Source organism: Lactuca saligna, chromosome 5 (genome assembly GCF_052625555.1).
Source record: "Lactuca saligna cultivar CGN05327 chromosome 5, ASM5262555v1, whole genome shotgun sequence".
Classification (NCBI taxonomy): Eukaryota; Viridiplantae; Streptophyta; class Magnoliopsida; order Asterales; family Asteraceae; genus Lactuca; species Lactuca saligna.
Genome location: NC_136421.1, coordinates 158,200,957 through 158,219,953, shown reverse-complemented (window position 1 = coordinate 158,219,953; position 18,997 = coordinate 158,200,957). Strand labels below are relative to the sequence as shown.

At 38.7% G+C, this 18,997-nt stretch overlaps 1 protein-coding gene across 1 annotated transcript; it reads right to left on the bottom strand.

Moving 5' to 3' along the window:
* Positions 1-16,722: 16,722 nt before the first annotated feature.
* LOC144997445 (chitinase CLP-like) lies at positions 16,723-18,182 on the bottom strand. Its single transcript, XM_078957355.1, has one exon. It carries the CDS (start codon positions 18,155-18,157, stop codon positions 16,862-16,864), a length of 1,296 nt encoding a protein of 431 aa, XP_078813481.1. The 5' UTR covers positions 18,158-18,182; the 3' UTR covers positions 16,723-16,861.
* Positions 18,183-18,997: the final 815 nt, after the last annotated feature.

Below are 18,997 nucleotides of genomic sequence, written 5' to 3'. Positions count from 1 at the left end.
TAAGGAGTTACAAATTTTGTCATAAAATTTTGGAACTCAAAAGTTGTTTTTTTAAGTTATGATCTTAAGAGTTTTGAAACTTCCATAAGTTATGGATATGGAAAGTCTCATTCCGTAACGATGAGATTTTTAAAATAAATTTCATTTTTCAACAACCAAATTTATACATAAATTATTCTCAAAAAGTATTCCACAATAGTTATCAAATCAAAACATATCCCAAGATCACAAATCAAATCTCCTCTCTGTGTGTACGGGTCATGCCGGTGCCTTTCCACGGTCCTCGCTAGTATCTGAAACACATAACACAACAACTGTAAGCATAAATGCTTAGTGAGATCCCCAAAATACCACATACAACACATACGCCACTCGAAGCACTGTACAACCCTTCGGCCGATGTGTCTCAGCGGGACCCACCAGTCCCGTAGCTCGTTGGACCCTCTGGTCCGGTCATAGCTCGTTGGGCCCTCTGGCCCGGTCTGTCTCGTTAGACCCACCGGTCCGGTCTATATAACTATATACCATACATATATCACATAGCACACAACTCATTTGTAACATATAATCTCATACATAGCACATAGGACCCTCCGGTCAACATATAAATACCACTCTAGGTAACGTATAGTGAGAAGACACACCTCGTCCAACTCCGTAACTCGGAAATCTCGGACTCCGTGAAATAGGATCTAGCCTCTGCCTAATCATACGAAATAAACACTTGGAATCAACACATTTGCCAAGGCTAGATCAATCCCTCTCTTAGCACTCTCAGGAGGGTAAAAGACCATTTTACCCCTCACAAGGCTCAAGTACTCTAAAGTTGACCAAACCCTAAAAGTCAACAAAATCAACGGTCAACCCTTTGACCAGACTCTCCGAGTGCACAATTGTGACTCGGCGAGTTCGGTCGTGAACTCACATCCTCAAAATTCCCAATGACTCACTGAGTCACTTCCATAATTGTGAAAAACCATCCTACTCGCCGAGTCTGTTCTTGGACTCGACGAGTTCAAGCCATGCTCAAACTCAAATGAACTCCTGAGTTCAGATCCGTACCTCTAACCCATAGATCTGGCCTCCTTAAGCAAGATAAACACGTAAAGTTTGGATCTTGATGCCCATGCAAAGACCTAATGGCTCTATTTGAAGAAATGGCCCCAATATGCCACCCCAGGCTCTTATCTCCCAATGAGACTCATAAACATCGAGGAATTAAGGTCTTTGGACCACTTTGGATCTAGATCCAAAGTCTCAACACAAGAATGGACCAATTGCACCACAATCCATACTCTAAAGGGGCTAGAAACCCTAACTCTCAAAGATTAACACCAAACTGAAGAAGGATAGAAATATATACCTTAATACGAAGTCCTTAGACTCTGAAATCCACAGAATATCACCCTCTTTAGTTCCCTCTTGCCTTGGCCACCTTCTTCTTGTAAAAACACCCACATAAAGATAAAAAATGACCTCTTCTTCCTCACAAACGCTCTGGATCTCTTAGGGTTCCTCTCAGGGGTCTGGTAGCCGCAAATGGTGGATAAAAAGCCTCTTTAAATAGGTCCCAAACCCTGGGAATTAGGGTTTCATTAAACAATGTGGACTCACCGAGTCCATGAATGGACTCGTCGAGTCCGCCATTAAATCAGTCCGACCATCCACGATCCTACTCGGTGAGTCTAAGCGCCTACTCACCGAGTCTCTCTCCAAAAATTCAATATAAATGCATAAAATGAGATACCTGGGAATCCGGATGTTACAATTCTCCCCCACTAGAATCAGACTTCGTCCTTGAAGTCTCATTCTGCAAACAACTCTAGATGTTGCTCACGCATCTCTCGCTCCGGCTCCCAAGTCAGCTCGGATCCCCTCCGATGTTTCCACTGGACCTGCACCAGGGGCACTTCCTTGTTCCTCAAAACCTTGATCTTCCGATCCATAATCGCAACCGGTCTCTCAATGTAGTTCAGGCTCGCATCCATGCAACATCCCTCTTCATACAAGGCCACTAATACTCCTTCTTCAAGTCCAAATACATCTTAGTGGCCTTAGGGTGGATCGAGAACTTCGATCTATGCGCCTCCTCCACCAAGATGGTACGTGTTCCGCCCACAAACGGTACCCAAACCCGACCCTGAAAGGTCATAATTCCTCGACTATCGGTAAATAACTCCGATACCTGCCCAATCACTCGCTCCCTTTTGTGGTTCTCCGGTTTCACGGCCTCCACCTGGGTCCCTCGAATGGTTTCCCACACCAGAGTCATCACTGTCAATCTCATGCAGAAATCTCGTATCGGGGCGCCCTCCGCCCTACGGCTCAGGGCGTCGGCTACAACGTTATCCTTGACAGGGTGGTACAAGATCATGCAGTTGTAATGCTTTACCACATCCAACCATCTCCTCTGGCGCATATTCAGGTTGGGCTGATCCATCAGGTACTTCAAGCTTTTTTGGTCCATGTATATGGTAAACCGAACCCCATACAGATAGTGACGCCAGATATTGAGGGCGAACACCACTACCCCCGACTCCAGATAGTGGGTGGGATACCTCGACTCATGAGGTTTCAGCTGTCTTGATGCATATGTTATCACATGCCCCCTCTGCATAAGCACCGCTCCCAACCCTGATATCGATGCATCACAGTAGACCACAAAATCCTCCATCCCTTCTGGGAGTGCAAGCACCAGAGCTTCACACAATCTCTGGCGAAGTGCCTCAAATGAGGTCTGCTACTCCGGACCCCATGAAAAAGCAACACCCTTCCGAGTCAACTTGGTGAGTGGCACGGCGACCTTAGATAAATCCCTGATAAATCTCCAATAATAACCAACTAACCCAAGGAAACTCCTGATCTCGATAGGTGACCTCGGCACCTCCCAACTCATCACCGCCTTGATCTTTGCTGGATCGACCAATATCCCCTTCTGGTTAACGAGGTGCCCTAGGAACTGGACCTCCCGTAACCAAAAATCACACTTAGGGAATTTGGCATAAAGCCTCTCCGATCTCAAAACTCTTAGGATCTCCCTCAAATGCTCTTCATGCTGCTCTCTGGATCTCGAATAAAGTAAGATATCATCGATGAAAACAATCAACGAACAATCCAACATCAGCATGCACACCCTGTTCATGAGATCCATAAATGTTACTGGTGCATTTGTGAGCCTGAATGGCATCACCATGAACTCATAATGCTCGTAACGAGTACTGAACATTGTATTCTAGATATCTTCATCCATAACCCTCATCTGGTGATATCCCGACCTCAAGTCTATCTTAGAGAACCAAGACGCTCCTTGCAACAGATTGAACAGATCGTCGATCCTCGGTAACAGATAACGGATAACGGTTCCTGACCTTCAACTTGTTGAACTCCCGGTAATCAATAGACATCCAGTGTGAACCATCCTTCTTCTTGACAAAAAGGATCGGCGTTACCCAAGGTGAGCTACTCGGTCTGATAAACCCCTTCCCCAACAACTCCTGAAGCTGCAAGGATAACTCCTACATCTCGGGTGGCGTAAGGTGATAGGGTGCCTTGGAAATAGGTGTCGCCCCCGGTAGCAAGTCGATACGAAACTCCACCTACCTCTTGGGAGGCACACCCGTCAACTCCTCGGGGAAAAAATCAGGGAACTCTCGCACAATCGGGACCTCATCAATCGAACTTGGCCTCCCAGCAGCCACTTGTGTGTCCATCACATAGGCCACAAATCCCCTACAGCCTTGCTGTAAACTCTGCCACGCCCTAGCAGCCGAACAAAATGCTAACTTAGGACGGGTACCCTCACCGTACAACGTAAGTACTCCCCCACTAGGGTCTCGAATCATCACCAACTGATGCTGGCAGTCTATCATAGCTCCAAATTGGCTCAACCAATCCATGCCCATTATGACACATACATCCCCCATCTCAATCGGGACTAGATCGATCGGGAACACCACACTGAAGATCTCAAGTCTACATCCTCGAATCACCTCCGTGGCATACACTGCTCACTCGTTAGCTATAGAAACTCGCAGAGGTCGACTCAAAGCCTCTCGGCAAATATTGATATGACGAATAAAAGCTAACGATACAAAATATCGACTCACTTCTGAGTCAAATAGCACTAAGGCAGGTACAGAATTCACAAGAAAGATACCGGCCACAACGTCGGGTGCTGCGCAGACCTAGTCTGCTGTCAACTGGAAGGCTCTCCCACGAGCCTTCGGCGCCTCAACCTTTGCAGGCCGAATCTCGGTAGCCTTAGCAGTAGGCGCAGATCCCTATGCTAATCCCTGATGTAGCTGAGGGCACTCGGCCTTCCGATGGTCGGTCTGGTTGCAATGGAAGCAAATAGAAAATCCCTTGGGGCAATCCCTCGCGATATGCCCCTCCTTCATGCACTTGTAGCATACTCCCGCTCTGCACGACCCCTCGTAACTCTTGCTGCACTTCCCACAAGAGAGGCCGTTCGCGCTCCCAGATCTCGAATCAACAGGCCTGACCTGCTTGGCTGCAGGCTGAGACTGAGCCGTCCGCCGATCCATCCTCTGTGACTCGGCCTCCTCCCTGGCCTGAGTCTCCAACTCAATCTCCTACTTTCGGGAATTTTCTTGGAGCTCAACAAATGTCTGGTAAGTCAAGTTCGCCACGAACTCCAAAATATCTCTCCTCAGAACACTCAGATACTGGCTCATGCGAGCTTGCCCGGTAGACACCTGCTCAAGGAAAAACACCGCCCTCTCATGAAACTTCCTGCTAACAACTGTAACAGAATCAGTACCCTGCTTAAGGGTCAAGAACTCCTGAATCAACCGTTCCCTCTACACCGGGGGAACATACTCATCACGAAACATGGTGGTGCACTTTTCCCATGTCACCTCAGAAATCTCTACCAGAGTGAAGCTCGCCGTCACGAACTTCCACCAATCCTTCGCTCCCAAGCGGAGCTGGTTCAGAGCGAAGCATAGTCTCAAGTGCTCCGGACAAGAACACGTGTAGAAACATTCGTCGATATCAAAGACTCGATCGAGCATACTTGCACTCAATAACGCAACCCTTCTCGTCCTCCAACATACAAAGGATTCTTACTTGGACTGCTCACTGATCCGGTGTCTTCAGTAGTACGGGCCCTAAACTACCGACCACACCGCATCAACATTCACCCCAAGCCCCCCTCCATGCATCCTGGATCGCAAGTACTCTACTCTCCCTATGCATTGGATACCCTCCGATAGACCTCTCATGAGCTCCTAACTGCTACCAACTCACTCTCAATGCATGTCATAGCAGCAATAATCTCCTAGGCTAAGGCATCACAAATCAGGCCACTCTAGTCCTAATATGAATACCTAGCCTATTCTAGCAGGCATAACATAACATATCATATCTTATAACTCATAATGTAACGGTATTTTGGGGATTCACCGTTCGGGCGCTAGCTGGCCGTACACACTGTTCCGCTCTGGTTGTTTCAAAACCTACTACTCTTTTTAGAAAAAAAAACTTAGTCCTTATTTGTTGAGAATTTCACAAATCCTCAGTTTGAGTTTAGATACATCCAAAGGTGCATCCGAGTCCCTCAACCCAAGGCTCTGATACCAACTTGTAACGATGAGATTTTCAAAACAAATTTCATTTTTCAACAACCAAATTTATACATAAAATATTCTCAAAAAGTATTCCACAATAGTTATCAAATCAAAACATATCCCAAGATCACAAATCAAATCTCCTCTTTGTGTGTATGGGTCACGCCGGCGCCTTTCCACGGTCCTCGCTAGTACCTGAAACACATAACAAAACAACTATAAGCATAAATGCATAGTGAGTTCCCCAAAATACCACATACAACAAATACACCACTCGAGGCTACTGTACGACCCTTCGTCCGATGTGTCACAGCGGAACACACCGGTCTTGTAGCTTGTTGGACCCTCTAGTCCGGTCATAGCTCGTTGGGCCCTCCGGCCCGGTCTGTCTCGTTGGACCCTCCGGTCCGGTCTGAATCGTTGGACCCCTCGGTCCGGTCTATAAATTATACAATATACATATATCACATAGAACACAACTGATTCATTACACATAATCTCATACATAGCACATAGGACCCTCCGGTCAACATATAAATACCAATCTAGGTAATGTACAGTGAGAAGACTCACCTCGTGCAACTCGGTAACTCGGAAATATCGGACTTCGTGAAATAGGATCTACCCTCCACCTACTCATACGAAATAAACACTCGGCATCAACACATTTCCCAAGGCTAGATCATTCCATCTCTTAGCACTCTCAGGAGGTAAAAGACCATTTTAACCCTCTCAAAGCTCAAATACTCTAAAGTTGACCAAACCCTAAAAGTCAACAAAAGTCAATTGTCAGCCCTTTGACCAGACTCGCCGAGTGCATAATTGTGACTCAGCGAGTTCAGTTATGAACTCATGTCCTCAAAATCCCCAATGACTCACTGAGTCACTTCCCCAACTCAGTGAGTTACCATCTGTGTGATTCATGGGGAAAAACAATCCTACTCGCTGAGTCTGTTCTTGGACTCGGCGAGTTCAAGCCATGCTTAAACTCAAATGACCTCCTGAGTTCAGATCCGTTCCTATAACCCATAGATCTAGCCTCCTTAAGCAAGATAAACACGTAAAGTTTGGATCTTGATGCCCATGCAAAGACCTAATGGCTCTATTTGAAGAAATGGCCCCAATATGCCATCTGAAACTCTTATCTCCCAATAACACTCATAAAGATGGAGGAGTTAAGGTCTCTGGACCACTTTGGATCCAGATCCAAAGTCTCAACACAAGTACGGACCAATTGCACCACAATCCATACTCTAAAGGGGCTACAAACCCTAACTCTTAAATATTAACACCAAACTGAAGAAGGATCGAAATATATACCTTAGTACGAAGTCCCTAGACTCTGAAATCCATAGAATATCGCCTTCTTTAGTTTCCTCTTGCCTTGGTCACCTTCTTCTTGCAAAACCACCCACACAAAGATCAAAAATGACCTCTTCTTCCTCACAAACGCTCTGGATCTCTTAGTGTTCCTCTCAGGGGTCTGGTAGCCGCAAATGGTGGCTATAAGCCCCTTTAAATAGGTCCCAAAAGTCGGGAATTAGGGTTTCATTAAACAGCATGGACTCGCCGAGTCCACAAATGGACTCGCCGAGTCCGCGATTAAATCAGTCTGACGATCCGCGATCCTACTCGGCGAGTCTGAGTGCCTACTCGCCGAGTCTCTCTCCAAAAACTCAATATAAATGCATAAAATAAGATACTTGGGAATCCGGATGTTACACATTCATTTTATCTCTTTAAGTTGCGAATTCCAAGAGTCTTCAATGGTTACAAAATTTGTTATAAATGGCTTTGAAGAGTTTCATAACTTGTCCTCAAGTTATGGAACTTGGAAAGTCTATTTTATGGAATTCTATAAGTTTTCAAGAGTTACAAAACTTTCCCTTAAGCTTTTTAATTTGAAAAGTTTTTTATGAGACATTGAATTCTAAAACTAAAGTTATTTGAAAAGTTTTCAATAGTGTAACTCATGGGTTCATAACTAAATAATAAATTAAATAGTTTTAATTTTGTTTTAGCAACTTGATGTTTTGAATAATCCATATTACATATTTATGGACTTTATTAATAGTTAATTAAAGTGTTTAACTAAAAGAGAATAAATAATTCCATAATGACATGGTTTAACTTTAATTTAATTAAGAGTATAGTTTAATTAATAAATTTAACCACTTAGTGTTTTAAAAGTTTAAAATACACCCTTATACTATTATAATATTAAAAGCTTAATATATTATATGTATAAGTAACAAGTCGTTCTTACCATTAGTAGGCCTTATTCACGAAGCCGGTCTATAAGGGGGTATAAGATTACTGTCTATAAAATGGATGTTTAATGGTTGTCCACTCTTACCCACCGATTCCTTGACTGGTGGAGGGTCGTTAGCTGAATGGGTAGGATAGGACATTAATTCTCATTAACAGTATAATGAAAAAACCAAGTAACTAAACACTTATAAATTCCCAATCTTAGTTACTTAGGAAAAATGTGAATTTGGTGCTAATCCATGAAATTACACTCTGCACATTGTTAAGTCGTTAGTGGGACGCATGTGGTTAACCGGCATACTAATATGTGACTAACATTGTATGGCAAAGGGTAGCTTGACATTAATCATAGATCAATGGAGAATGTGTGGTTAACCGTCACATTGATTAGATGATTTGTAACATTAAGTGTACCAAACTAATATGTATGGTTATTCATACATTCTTTGTGATCTTCGGCATCCCAGTAACAAACTTGAAGGCCACAATCAAGATTTAAACATGCCATTGAAAAGTTCAATGAATCTCCACGGCTCTAGGAATTTCAAACCAGTTAAAACTTAATAATCAATTTTGTTTTTCATGGTGGAAAATGGTAAATTGTCATTTACCTACCTTCAAATATTTTACACTTTGATTACGGCATCCCTCTTCTGAATTGTAAAATATTGTGTTGGGTCCTAGCCTTAATATTTCATTTGGGTGTTATATTAAGGACATAAATCAACTAACTTAAATTTCTCCCTTGTATATGTCTTGTTCAGACAACTATGGTCTTCCTAAATCTTTTGGAACAAGCTTTCCTCTTGAAGATGATGTTCCATGATTGGATCGTAGAAGTGGAAATCATGTTTCAATTCCTCCACCTCCTCCAATTATTCTCCCTGACCCACAAGCTTGAAGAATTGAAAAGTTCAAGATCACTAAATCCCTATTGGCTAGTAAACACAAAGATGGAAAGTCTTTATGTGCTCATGCCTTGGACATGAAGCTTCCTATTGACAGGCTGGGAATGTTGGGTGTCGTGTTCCTAAGGAAGTTGGTTATTGACTTGGTTCTTCAATCACTTCCCGAGTTATATAGTGAGTTCGTTAAAGACTACTATGTGATAGATCACGACATTACCCTTATTAATATTACCTATTTGATGGTTGTTGCTGAATCAACAATGATTTGGCGCAATTGTCAAACAAACTTGATTGGAATATCTACATCCCAAGCTGACATGGACAGCCCATAAATGATTCCTTCTCCAAAAGGAAAGGAATTGGCCATGGTAAAAAGTTTTTTGACCAGAAGAGAAAGGCATATTCTGAGACTGTTCTGTGTGCCATTCCAAACAAGCCTGTGTGTTTCTATTGCCAAGGAAATGGAGATTGGAAGCGAAGCTTCCCTGACTACCTAAGAACTTTAATCAAATTGTATGGTTCTACTTCAGGTAAGTCCACTGTCTCACTCTATTAAGTTCCTAATTGTTGATTCTTAATACATAATGTGACAAGTTTTGCATTTTGATGTTTTGTAGGATCATGCAAAAGGAAGGAAGCTTAAAAGTAAGAGCATGTTGAATCTGATCACAAATAAATGGATTTTGATCGTACGGTTCAACATCGGATTTCTGAGATGCTGCTTAGGAGTTATGATAGATTACTTACAAATATGTAGTAACATAGTTTTCATTTCTAATTGCATGGTAAGGAAAAAAATTTCTGAATTTTATAAATAAAAGAAATTTTTTGATTTTATTTCGTTTTAAAGTTTTCTTGCAATGACATTTGTGAAAATTGATGTTTGTATGTTTCTATTTTTAGTAATATGGATTTGATTCTTTCGTTTGTGGAAGTGTCAAAATTTACCAAATAAGAAAAGATTCTCATCACCCAAGTTTCAGTTGGATAGAAACTTGGAATCATACAACTTGTATTGTGTAATGAATGAGAACCTTTGTCTTTGGGAATTTAATACTAATTCCTTGTTCACATGAATATATGAGTCAAGTGAAGGACTAGAAGATTCGGTACACTTGGTTATGCGCTGGTCAGATCCACCACAAAGATCGATAAGACTATTTGTCATGATTTACTAAAAGTTAGTAGATATGGTTATGCTTACAAGTTTAAGTATAATTATGAAACATTGGAAAAGTTTCAATGTATGGCAAAACGAATGAGAAGAATCAAATTAGGAAGAAAGATAAAAATTTCTCCAATATGAAAAGATGGGAGAGTACTTTAGTATCGTGTTTTATGATCATCTTAATGATTATGGGAAACCACATCACAATTGATCCTCTAAAGATATCTTTGTGCATTTTTATGGCTAAGAAGAGGAATCGTGAATTATTGAAATAGTTAAATCAAGAAGATGAGTCATACTTCGTTCCAAAACAAGTCTTAGAGTCATACTCCAAGATTGTGCCTAGAGTGACATAATCTTAAGAAGGTTTAAAACAATCATCAAATGTTGAGTAAAATGTTTATGCTCTTATACATTTGAAATTGGTAAGTTGTGATGTCTTGGTAAGGACAAAGACTAACTAAGACCAATTGTGTGAAGTTTTTATCTTGATAAAAATCCGCTCTAACTCTTGAATATTTGTTTTGTCGAGGAATGGTTCATGACAAGAGAATATTATATGTTAAGATGGCAGTAGGAGTCTTAAAGATCTTGAAAATGTTTTGAGAACTAATCAACAAAAAAAACCTCTTGTTTATTACTAGCATACGACTTGAGGTTTGCAACCTATCGTGTTGACATATTCTTGCTTTTGTGCTCATTCCAGTTAAAAGTTGACTATGCATGTGAGTGCTATGAGTTCTCAATTATTTGCATAAGGCAAAGCACCTGGATTAATGAAAGTTTCATTGATCAGTATGGGTGAGCTGCTTAACAACATGGAAGACATGGTAGGCCCTTATGCTACCAAGTGGCAGGAAATTAAGATTCAACATGTTCAGTCCATATGAGTTTGGATTTGTCACAAACCTTGTCTTATGATTATGGTTTGACAAATTCACATGGATAGGAACACATACACCATAAAATATAAGTGTCATAAGGTTTCTCTCTACTTCATAAAAATGATTGTGAGGAAACGCTTTCACTAAGTAGATTCTAAGGAGATAGCAATTGTGGTACTTGCATTCTCAAATTTGATTATGATTACGGCATCCCTCTTCATAGTTCAAATTGTTTATACAAACATGTGAGCTATCTAAGGAAAGGTGTATGAGTTTAAGAAGCCTAGATAAAGTCTTATCGAAGCATCTCGTATCAGATGTCTGAACTTTGGTAAGGAAGTAAATAAGTATTGATTTTAGAAGTCCAGTTGATTTATGGGTACATGTAAAATCTAGTGGGAGCATAAGTTTTATGCTAATAAGATAATAATTATTATTTTAGTGGGAGCATAATTATTATGGTAAGTGTTGCAAGTTAGCAATGTTAATTCTAGAAAACAAAATTTTCAAATCGTAATGTTGCAGGGTTTGAAAAGTTGTTTTGCTATAATTAAGGGAGAGGAATTCATACTTCATTGCAAGTCTAAAAGCATAGATTGAGATTTTAATCAAGTTTAGTGATAAAAATATATATGAATGTTATGTTGGAATGGTATAACATAAGAAAATTTTATATATGGAAATATTATAGCAATAGACTGGTAAAGTATCATGACTTTATTTGAAACATTATAGATCGTATCCCATATGCTTCGGGTATAGGGTCGATAGCATATGCTATAGTATTCAAATGTTCTGAATTTTCCAAATGCCTAGGGCATTAAGAGGGAAACTGGACCAGAATTTGATATGACTAAAATGGTTAAGAAAATGTCGAGGACAATCTGAAGTTTATCGAAGATTGGTTGCTTATGGACAGTTGGAAGTATAGTTGAAATTTTGGAAGGACCATGTTGGCATACTCTGAGAAAAGGTAACTCTTGTTTATAACTAATAGTCAAAATGGGAATTTGGAAATGTTTCCATAAGTGGAAGTTATTCATTAAATATGTGTAAGATTAGAGAACTTAATGCAAGAAGGATGTGCAAAGGAATGTAATTTGAAAGTTAAACTTCGTTTCCATGGAATCCCATTCCATTGGAATACGTTTTAATGTCTATTGCCAAGTCTCTATGAATTTTGTGCATAGTCATTACAAAAGGATCATTGCATGTAAGTCTAGAATCTAACATATTATAGTAAATTGCAAGAATTTGGTATTCTTACATTTATGGTAAGGATTTGCAATTGTGAAATAGCTTTCATTAAAGCTGTGTTCAATTGATCTATTTCATAAAGAAAGGACCATAGAAACAAAGTGTGCATGCTTGGAGCATGGCATAACTATTGTTTTAATTCAAGTATTAAAGTTGATTGTTCGAAATATTATACAATGAATAATGTGTAATCAATATGGTAATTAGATAAAAGGTGTTTTATTTATATTCATAAGTTCCGAGACTATATTGGATTCAATTATTCTTGTGTTTCATTTTGCATGTTTTGACTTCCCAAATAACTAGGTTATTCAAACCATCCACAGTCAATCATACTTTGGAAGTAGGTATTGAAGCTAGACTGTCATGAATGGATCTGTAGATTGTCTAAAGGCATTTAGACATAGCACAAGTTTATTGCAGTGTTCATGAGTAGTCCTGTAATAAGAGTTGAGTATTGGACCAAACCCATGCTCATCTGAATCAATTCATGGATTTTATCACGAGTGATTGTGAGACGATAATATCTTATATTCTTGAAACCAATACATGTGAGTTGTAATTTACAAGTTGGTTGCACATTGACATATGTAAACGCACCAGTAACTTGGTGTTATAAAACATATTGTTGTGTGTCATTTTATGAGTAAGTACAAGCAATAATTTGAGTCGAAGTTTATCCATTCCTTTTACCGTTAGACGGATAAAAGCGATATATGTGGCCCCTCAATGATTTCGTGCTGACAACCCCAAATGCTTGGCCAAGCCTGGACTTATTTGATTTGTTCAATTAGTCGATCGTCATAAATCAAAAATTGGGAAACAAAAAATGGATAAAGATAATGATAGTAATCCATGTCTCATGTCTATATGATATCTAGACTGGAGGAATATATGATCCCTTATCTATTAGACGTGTCATTGAGTAGGTCAGAGTTCGACAACTGCTTTTAAGAGCTACGATTGCTAGTTGGGATTTTGGAGTTGTACTTGCAATAATAGTTATTAGAATTATCCAAGTGGGAGATTGTTGGATTAGGTGTCTAAGCCCATAACTATAATTGGTATGTACTTAACCGAAGAGTAGCATGGTCCATTTTGGGTTGCATATCACCAGGACATTTTGATAGGATGGACTTTTGAGAAGAGGTTAGTTATGATTTATTAATATATTATAAGTTCTAATATATTAATATGAAATCATATGATTTAAATAGTATTGATCAAGAATTAATTTGGAACTAATTTAGTGATCAAAATAGACTAATTAAATTAATGGGGACTAATTTTTCAAATTAGTTATATATATATATATATATATATATATATATATATATATATATATATATATATATATATATATATATATATATATATGGTTTGGGCTTATGATGCATGATGGAATAATTTTATGGATGAATCCATAAAGATTTAGGCCACTTAAATCATGGATCATGGATAATAAGCCGAAGGGTATGAATTAGGGTTTAACCAAGACTCTTAGACTATATGTAGAACAACCCAAAGCTAAAATCGGTAAACCTAGTGTTCTTAGAGTTCCATAACCGATTTTGAGTGCATAGAACCTCGCTCTCAAGTGCTCCTTTGTCTAATGTGTGTTGTGAACCGTTTGAAGCATCACATTTGGTGTTCTAAGTTCTAAAACGTCAAACATAGCAAGCTACATCAAGAGCTAATCCTATAACGAATTCTTATGTTGTTTATGCCTATTGTATGCTAGTTGTAGGCTTAACTCTTTGGAAACAAGATTGTGTGTATAATTATAGAAAATATAGATCCAAAGCATTTAGGGTTGTATGTGCACCATAGGATGTTGTATTATACAAAAACCCAACAGCGGTATCAAAGCGAGGTTGCGATCCTATGACCTGTGGTTATGGGCCCACCATAAACGAGAAGCATCTAGTATCAGAGATTGGTTGCTCATGGACAATTGGAAATATAATGTTAACTTGGAAGGACCACATTGACATATTCTGGAAAAGAGTCAACTCTTGTTCAGAAGTGATAGTCAAAATGGGAATATAGAAGTGTTTCCATAGATGGAAGTTACTTTTTAAATCTGTCTAAAATTAGAAAACTTAATGCAAGAAGGATGTTCAAGGGAATGTACTTTGAATTTGAGACTTCGGTTCCATTAAATAGCTCTCCATTGGATGTTTGGAACACTTTGTAATACTTGTTGTCAAGTCTTTGTGACTTTTGTGCATAGTCATTACAAGAGGATCATTGCATATAAGTTTAGAATCTAACAGATTATAGTAAATGAAAAGCAATTTGGTATTCTTCCATTTACAATAAGGATTTGGAATTGTGAAATGAGCATCATTGAAATGTTGTTAATTGATCTATTTACAAAGAAATGACCATATGTAAACATAGTGTGCATGCTTGGAGTATGGCATAACTGTTGTTTTAATTCAAGTATTAAGTTGATTTTTCGAAACATTATACAATGAATAATGTGTAATCAATATGATGATTAAATACCATGTGTCTTTTTTACACTCAAAAGTTTTTAGGCCATATAGAATTAGTATTATTCTTGTGTTTGACTTTGCATGTTTTAACTTCCCTAATAACTAGGTTATTCAAACCATCCACAGTCGATCATACTTTGGAAGTAGGTATTGAGGCAAGACTATCATGAATGGGTATGTAGGTTGTCTAAAGGCGTTTAGACATAGCACAAGTTTGCTTGCAGTGTTCATGAGTACTCTTGGAATAAGATTTGAGTATTGACTTAAACCCACACTCATTTGAATCACTTCATGGATGTTATCACGAGTGATCATGAGACGATAATATCTTATATTCTTCAAACTAAGAGATATGAGTTGCACTTTACAAGTCGGTTGCACATTGTTGATCTGAAAACGCATCAGTAACTTGGTGTTATAAAATGCATCATTGTGTGTGATTTGATGAGTAAATAGAGAAAGCATATGAGTCAAATTTTATCCATTCCTTTTACCCTTAGAGGGATAAAAGCGATATATGTGGGCCCCCCGATGATTTAGTGATGACAACCCTAAGCGCTCGGCCGAGCCTGGACTGATTTGATTTGTTCAATTAGTCGGTCGTCATAAATCGAAAATCAGAAAACAATAGATGGACAAAGAGAATGATTTCAATCCATGTCTCAGTTCATATAATATCATGTAGAATGGAGGAATATATGATCCCTTATCTAATGGACGCGTCATTGACTAGGTCAGAGTTCGACAATGGCTTTTAAGAGCTACGATTGCTAGTCGGGATTTTGGAATCGTACTTGCAATAATAGTTATTAGACTTATTCAAGTGGGGGACTATTGGATTAGGTGTTTAAGCTCATAACTATAATTGGTTTGTACTTGACCCGAGAGTAGGATGGTCCATTTAGGTTGCATATCATCAGGACAATTTGTTAGGATGGACTTTTGAGAAGAAGTTACTTATGATTTGTTAATATATTATAAGTTATAATATATTAATTTGAAGTCATATGATTTAATTAGTATTGATCAAGAATTAGTTTGGAATTAATTTAGTGATCAAAAGAGACTAATTAAATCTATGAGGACTAATTATGGTAATTAGTGAAACATATGTATTAGGCTATTAATCCATGTTGGATTAAGAGTTGGGCCACATGAACCATGGATCATAAACCCATGGGTATGGGTTAGGGTTAATCGATGACCTTTGGAATCCCACATATAAATGTTACTCCAGAGCCAAAATGATGACTTATGTTCTTGGATTTCATATGGATGGTTTTTATGTGGCTAGAATTCTCTCTCAAAATGTCATCATTTGTCCATGGTGTGTTGTGATTCCATTTGAGGCATTCATACCATTGGTGCTAAGTTCTTAAAGGCCAAATACTACAATTTCTACAAGCTACACAAAGAAGTAAACACCTAACTAGTATTTTATGTTGTTTATATCATTTTTATGCTAGTTGTAGGCTTAAAGCTTTGGAAACAATATTGCATGTATATTTAGAGAAAACATAGATCCAAAGCTTTTAGGGTTGTATGTGCAACATAGGATGTTGTAGTATACTAAACCCAATAGGACTTCGGTCCAATGTTGGGGTTAGCCCGATGCAGATTATATGTTTCCGGATTTCGTTCCGGTGTCGAGGCGGTCCCGAGAAGAGTATATGTGTGCTTGATGTCTTTGTGATTAATGTATGTTATGTGTTCCGAGGCAAACCCGATGCATGTTAGTTATATGTTATATGTTATGTTATGTGTATATGATATATGATGTGTATGTGTCTGGGTATGCCCGATGTCGAGGTGAGCCCGATGCAAGATGGGGTCTGATGTCGGGGTGAGACCGATGCCGGACAGGAGTTTGATGTCGGGTTCGTCCCGATGCAGCTAGGGGGTGTCACATAGTTGTATTATATATTGTATGATATATATGTGTATGGTATGTGATAGTTTGAGGGAGCTCAATAAGTTTCGTGCTTATAGTTTTCAGTTTGGTTTCAGGTACTTCAGCTAGCAAAAGGAAGGGTTCGGGGTGATCGCATGACACACACCACAGTTTCCAGCCTGGAATGTTTACTTGATATATGATACATTACTTGATACATTGATAGATTTTTAGGTTATAAACAAAGGGGAAAATTTTCAAGATTATTTGTTTATTGATAGCACATACATTGAAATAGATTAGTTGACCAATTTCAACTACACTTGGAAGACAATGAACATTAATTTTTTTATCAGGCAACCAACTGACATACAACACGCATATTCCCACTGCTTAATTAGTGAGCGTAAAGTTGAAGTTAGCACAAGAAGTCTTCTTGCGTAACAACGAAGAACTGAACCCAAAACTTGAATTCTCTAAATCAAATACCAGAAAATTGTCTTCTAACTGAAACGTCCCGATCACAATTGCAGGTTCACTTGTTGCACCACCATCAACAAACCCCAGACACGCTACGTCTGTTGTCACTTGCTTAATGGAGTTAGCAGTGGCTATACTCCACTTCTTCCCATCCTGAAGATTAAACTCAATATCGGGAACTCTTAAACCATTAACGGAGGCGTTGAAACAAAGACCAAATGGTGCGATAGGGTTTGCAGGAGGGATTCTTTTTGTAACCAATGAAAACCTCCGAACCACCCACTTATAAATGTCACTTCGAAGAGTGGTGTAAGGATCAACTGTGCTAAGCTTGGTGGTGGCATTCCCGGGAATATCAATGGATCTTGTTTTAATTACGATGGAATTGAGACCAATGAAGTACCCAAAAGAATCGGGATGGTTAATTAACGGAGTATAAGAAAGAAAACTCCTTATGTCAACATTTGATTGGGGAAGAAGGTAATAAGAACTATTTCCATAAAAGAAAACACCAGGAGATGATAACGTGCTGGGTAAACACAAAGCCATTATTCTTTCAAGGGGTTCATTTAAATATGCTGGAAATGCATAAGGAGAGGAGGAAAGCGCCATGACACCACTAACATTCACAGGGAATGATTGAAATGAAGAAGAAGGAGCACATGCAGCATTAGGGTAAGCACCATATAAACCATTGAAAACATTTCTACCATTGCTGGTGTTCACCGTGAATTCGTCATAGTCCAACAGGGCGTTGTCACATGATCCAGTAATAGGATTGACCACGTTGACTGGGCATGTGCAGTAACCCCATCCAGGTAACGTTGAGCCATTGTTTACTGGAGGGCAGGAGGGATTCTTGTATGAGTAAGTAGTTCGTACATCTGTGCATTGATATTCTTCGCATGAGACTGGATAGGTACAGAGTGTGTTGGCAGGACAACTACCAGCGAACGTGTTCCATACCAAAATACAGTCGTGCCATATGAAAGGAGCATCGAGATCTATAAGGAAGTTTGCATGCAGGAATTGCATGTTTACGTATGTTGTCATGATCTGAACACTATAGAGAGGCTTAGCAGCATCTGTATGTTTATATACAGGAACAACTACAGAAGAATAAGGTGGCACAAATTGTGCTATGGCTTCATGCTTAAGAGAGATGAAGGCTAAAGCAGCGATAGCGACTAGTTGTGTAAGCAAAAGCATTTTTGAACGTTTGTGTACTCTGCAGTGTAATTTCGAAAAGGCATCTGGCAGATTTATACATATGTAGGTGAAGGGTTATGTAGGAGAAGAAAGAAAGTCAATGGTGTAGGAACTCAAAAGCGAATAAAAGAAGCAAGAATCTTCTCTGCTCATCCTTTAAAAGATGTCTAACATTGATGATTCGTATGTACTTGTTACGCTAACGGAACATGGTGAGATATTTAAAATAGGGTTAATTGAATAAGCAAGTAATCAAGTTTAAATCTTCAATATATAAAAACTTAAAAGGTAATATGTGGTGTCACATTAATCAGGTAGATATTATATTTGTCATATTTTAATCAAAACTTATCATTTGTATGATAGGGTTATTATACTTGCCATGCTACCTACTTTTTTTTATTTAATATAGAAAATAAATATTTCAATCATATAAACTTTTTAAAAACATAAATTTCATTAAAAATAAAATAAAAATACAACTCAACAAGAAAAAAAAAACATAGAAATTCAAATTACAAACCTAGAAAAAAAAAAAAAAAAAAAAAAAAAAAAATTGAAAAGCAAAAGCTAGATGTTATATTTTTTCGCAAGATCCTCTTTGGCTTTTATAGCTTTTTCCTATTCGCGTTCGGATAGCTTGTTTGTGGGTCTCGTTAAGATGGACATTACACGAGTTTTTTATTTCTCTTGTGCAACTTCCAAGCATTGCTCCAAGGACGACTTCAAATTGTCCATTTTGTTGTTAGTTGATCAATGTTCCTCTTCATTGAGGTCAATCCCGACATGCGCACAGACGCTTGACTATGTATTGTTTCGGATGTTTTGGTTCTTTTAGAA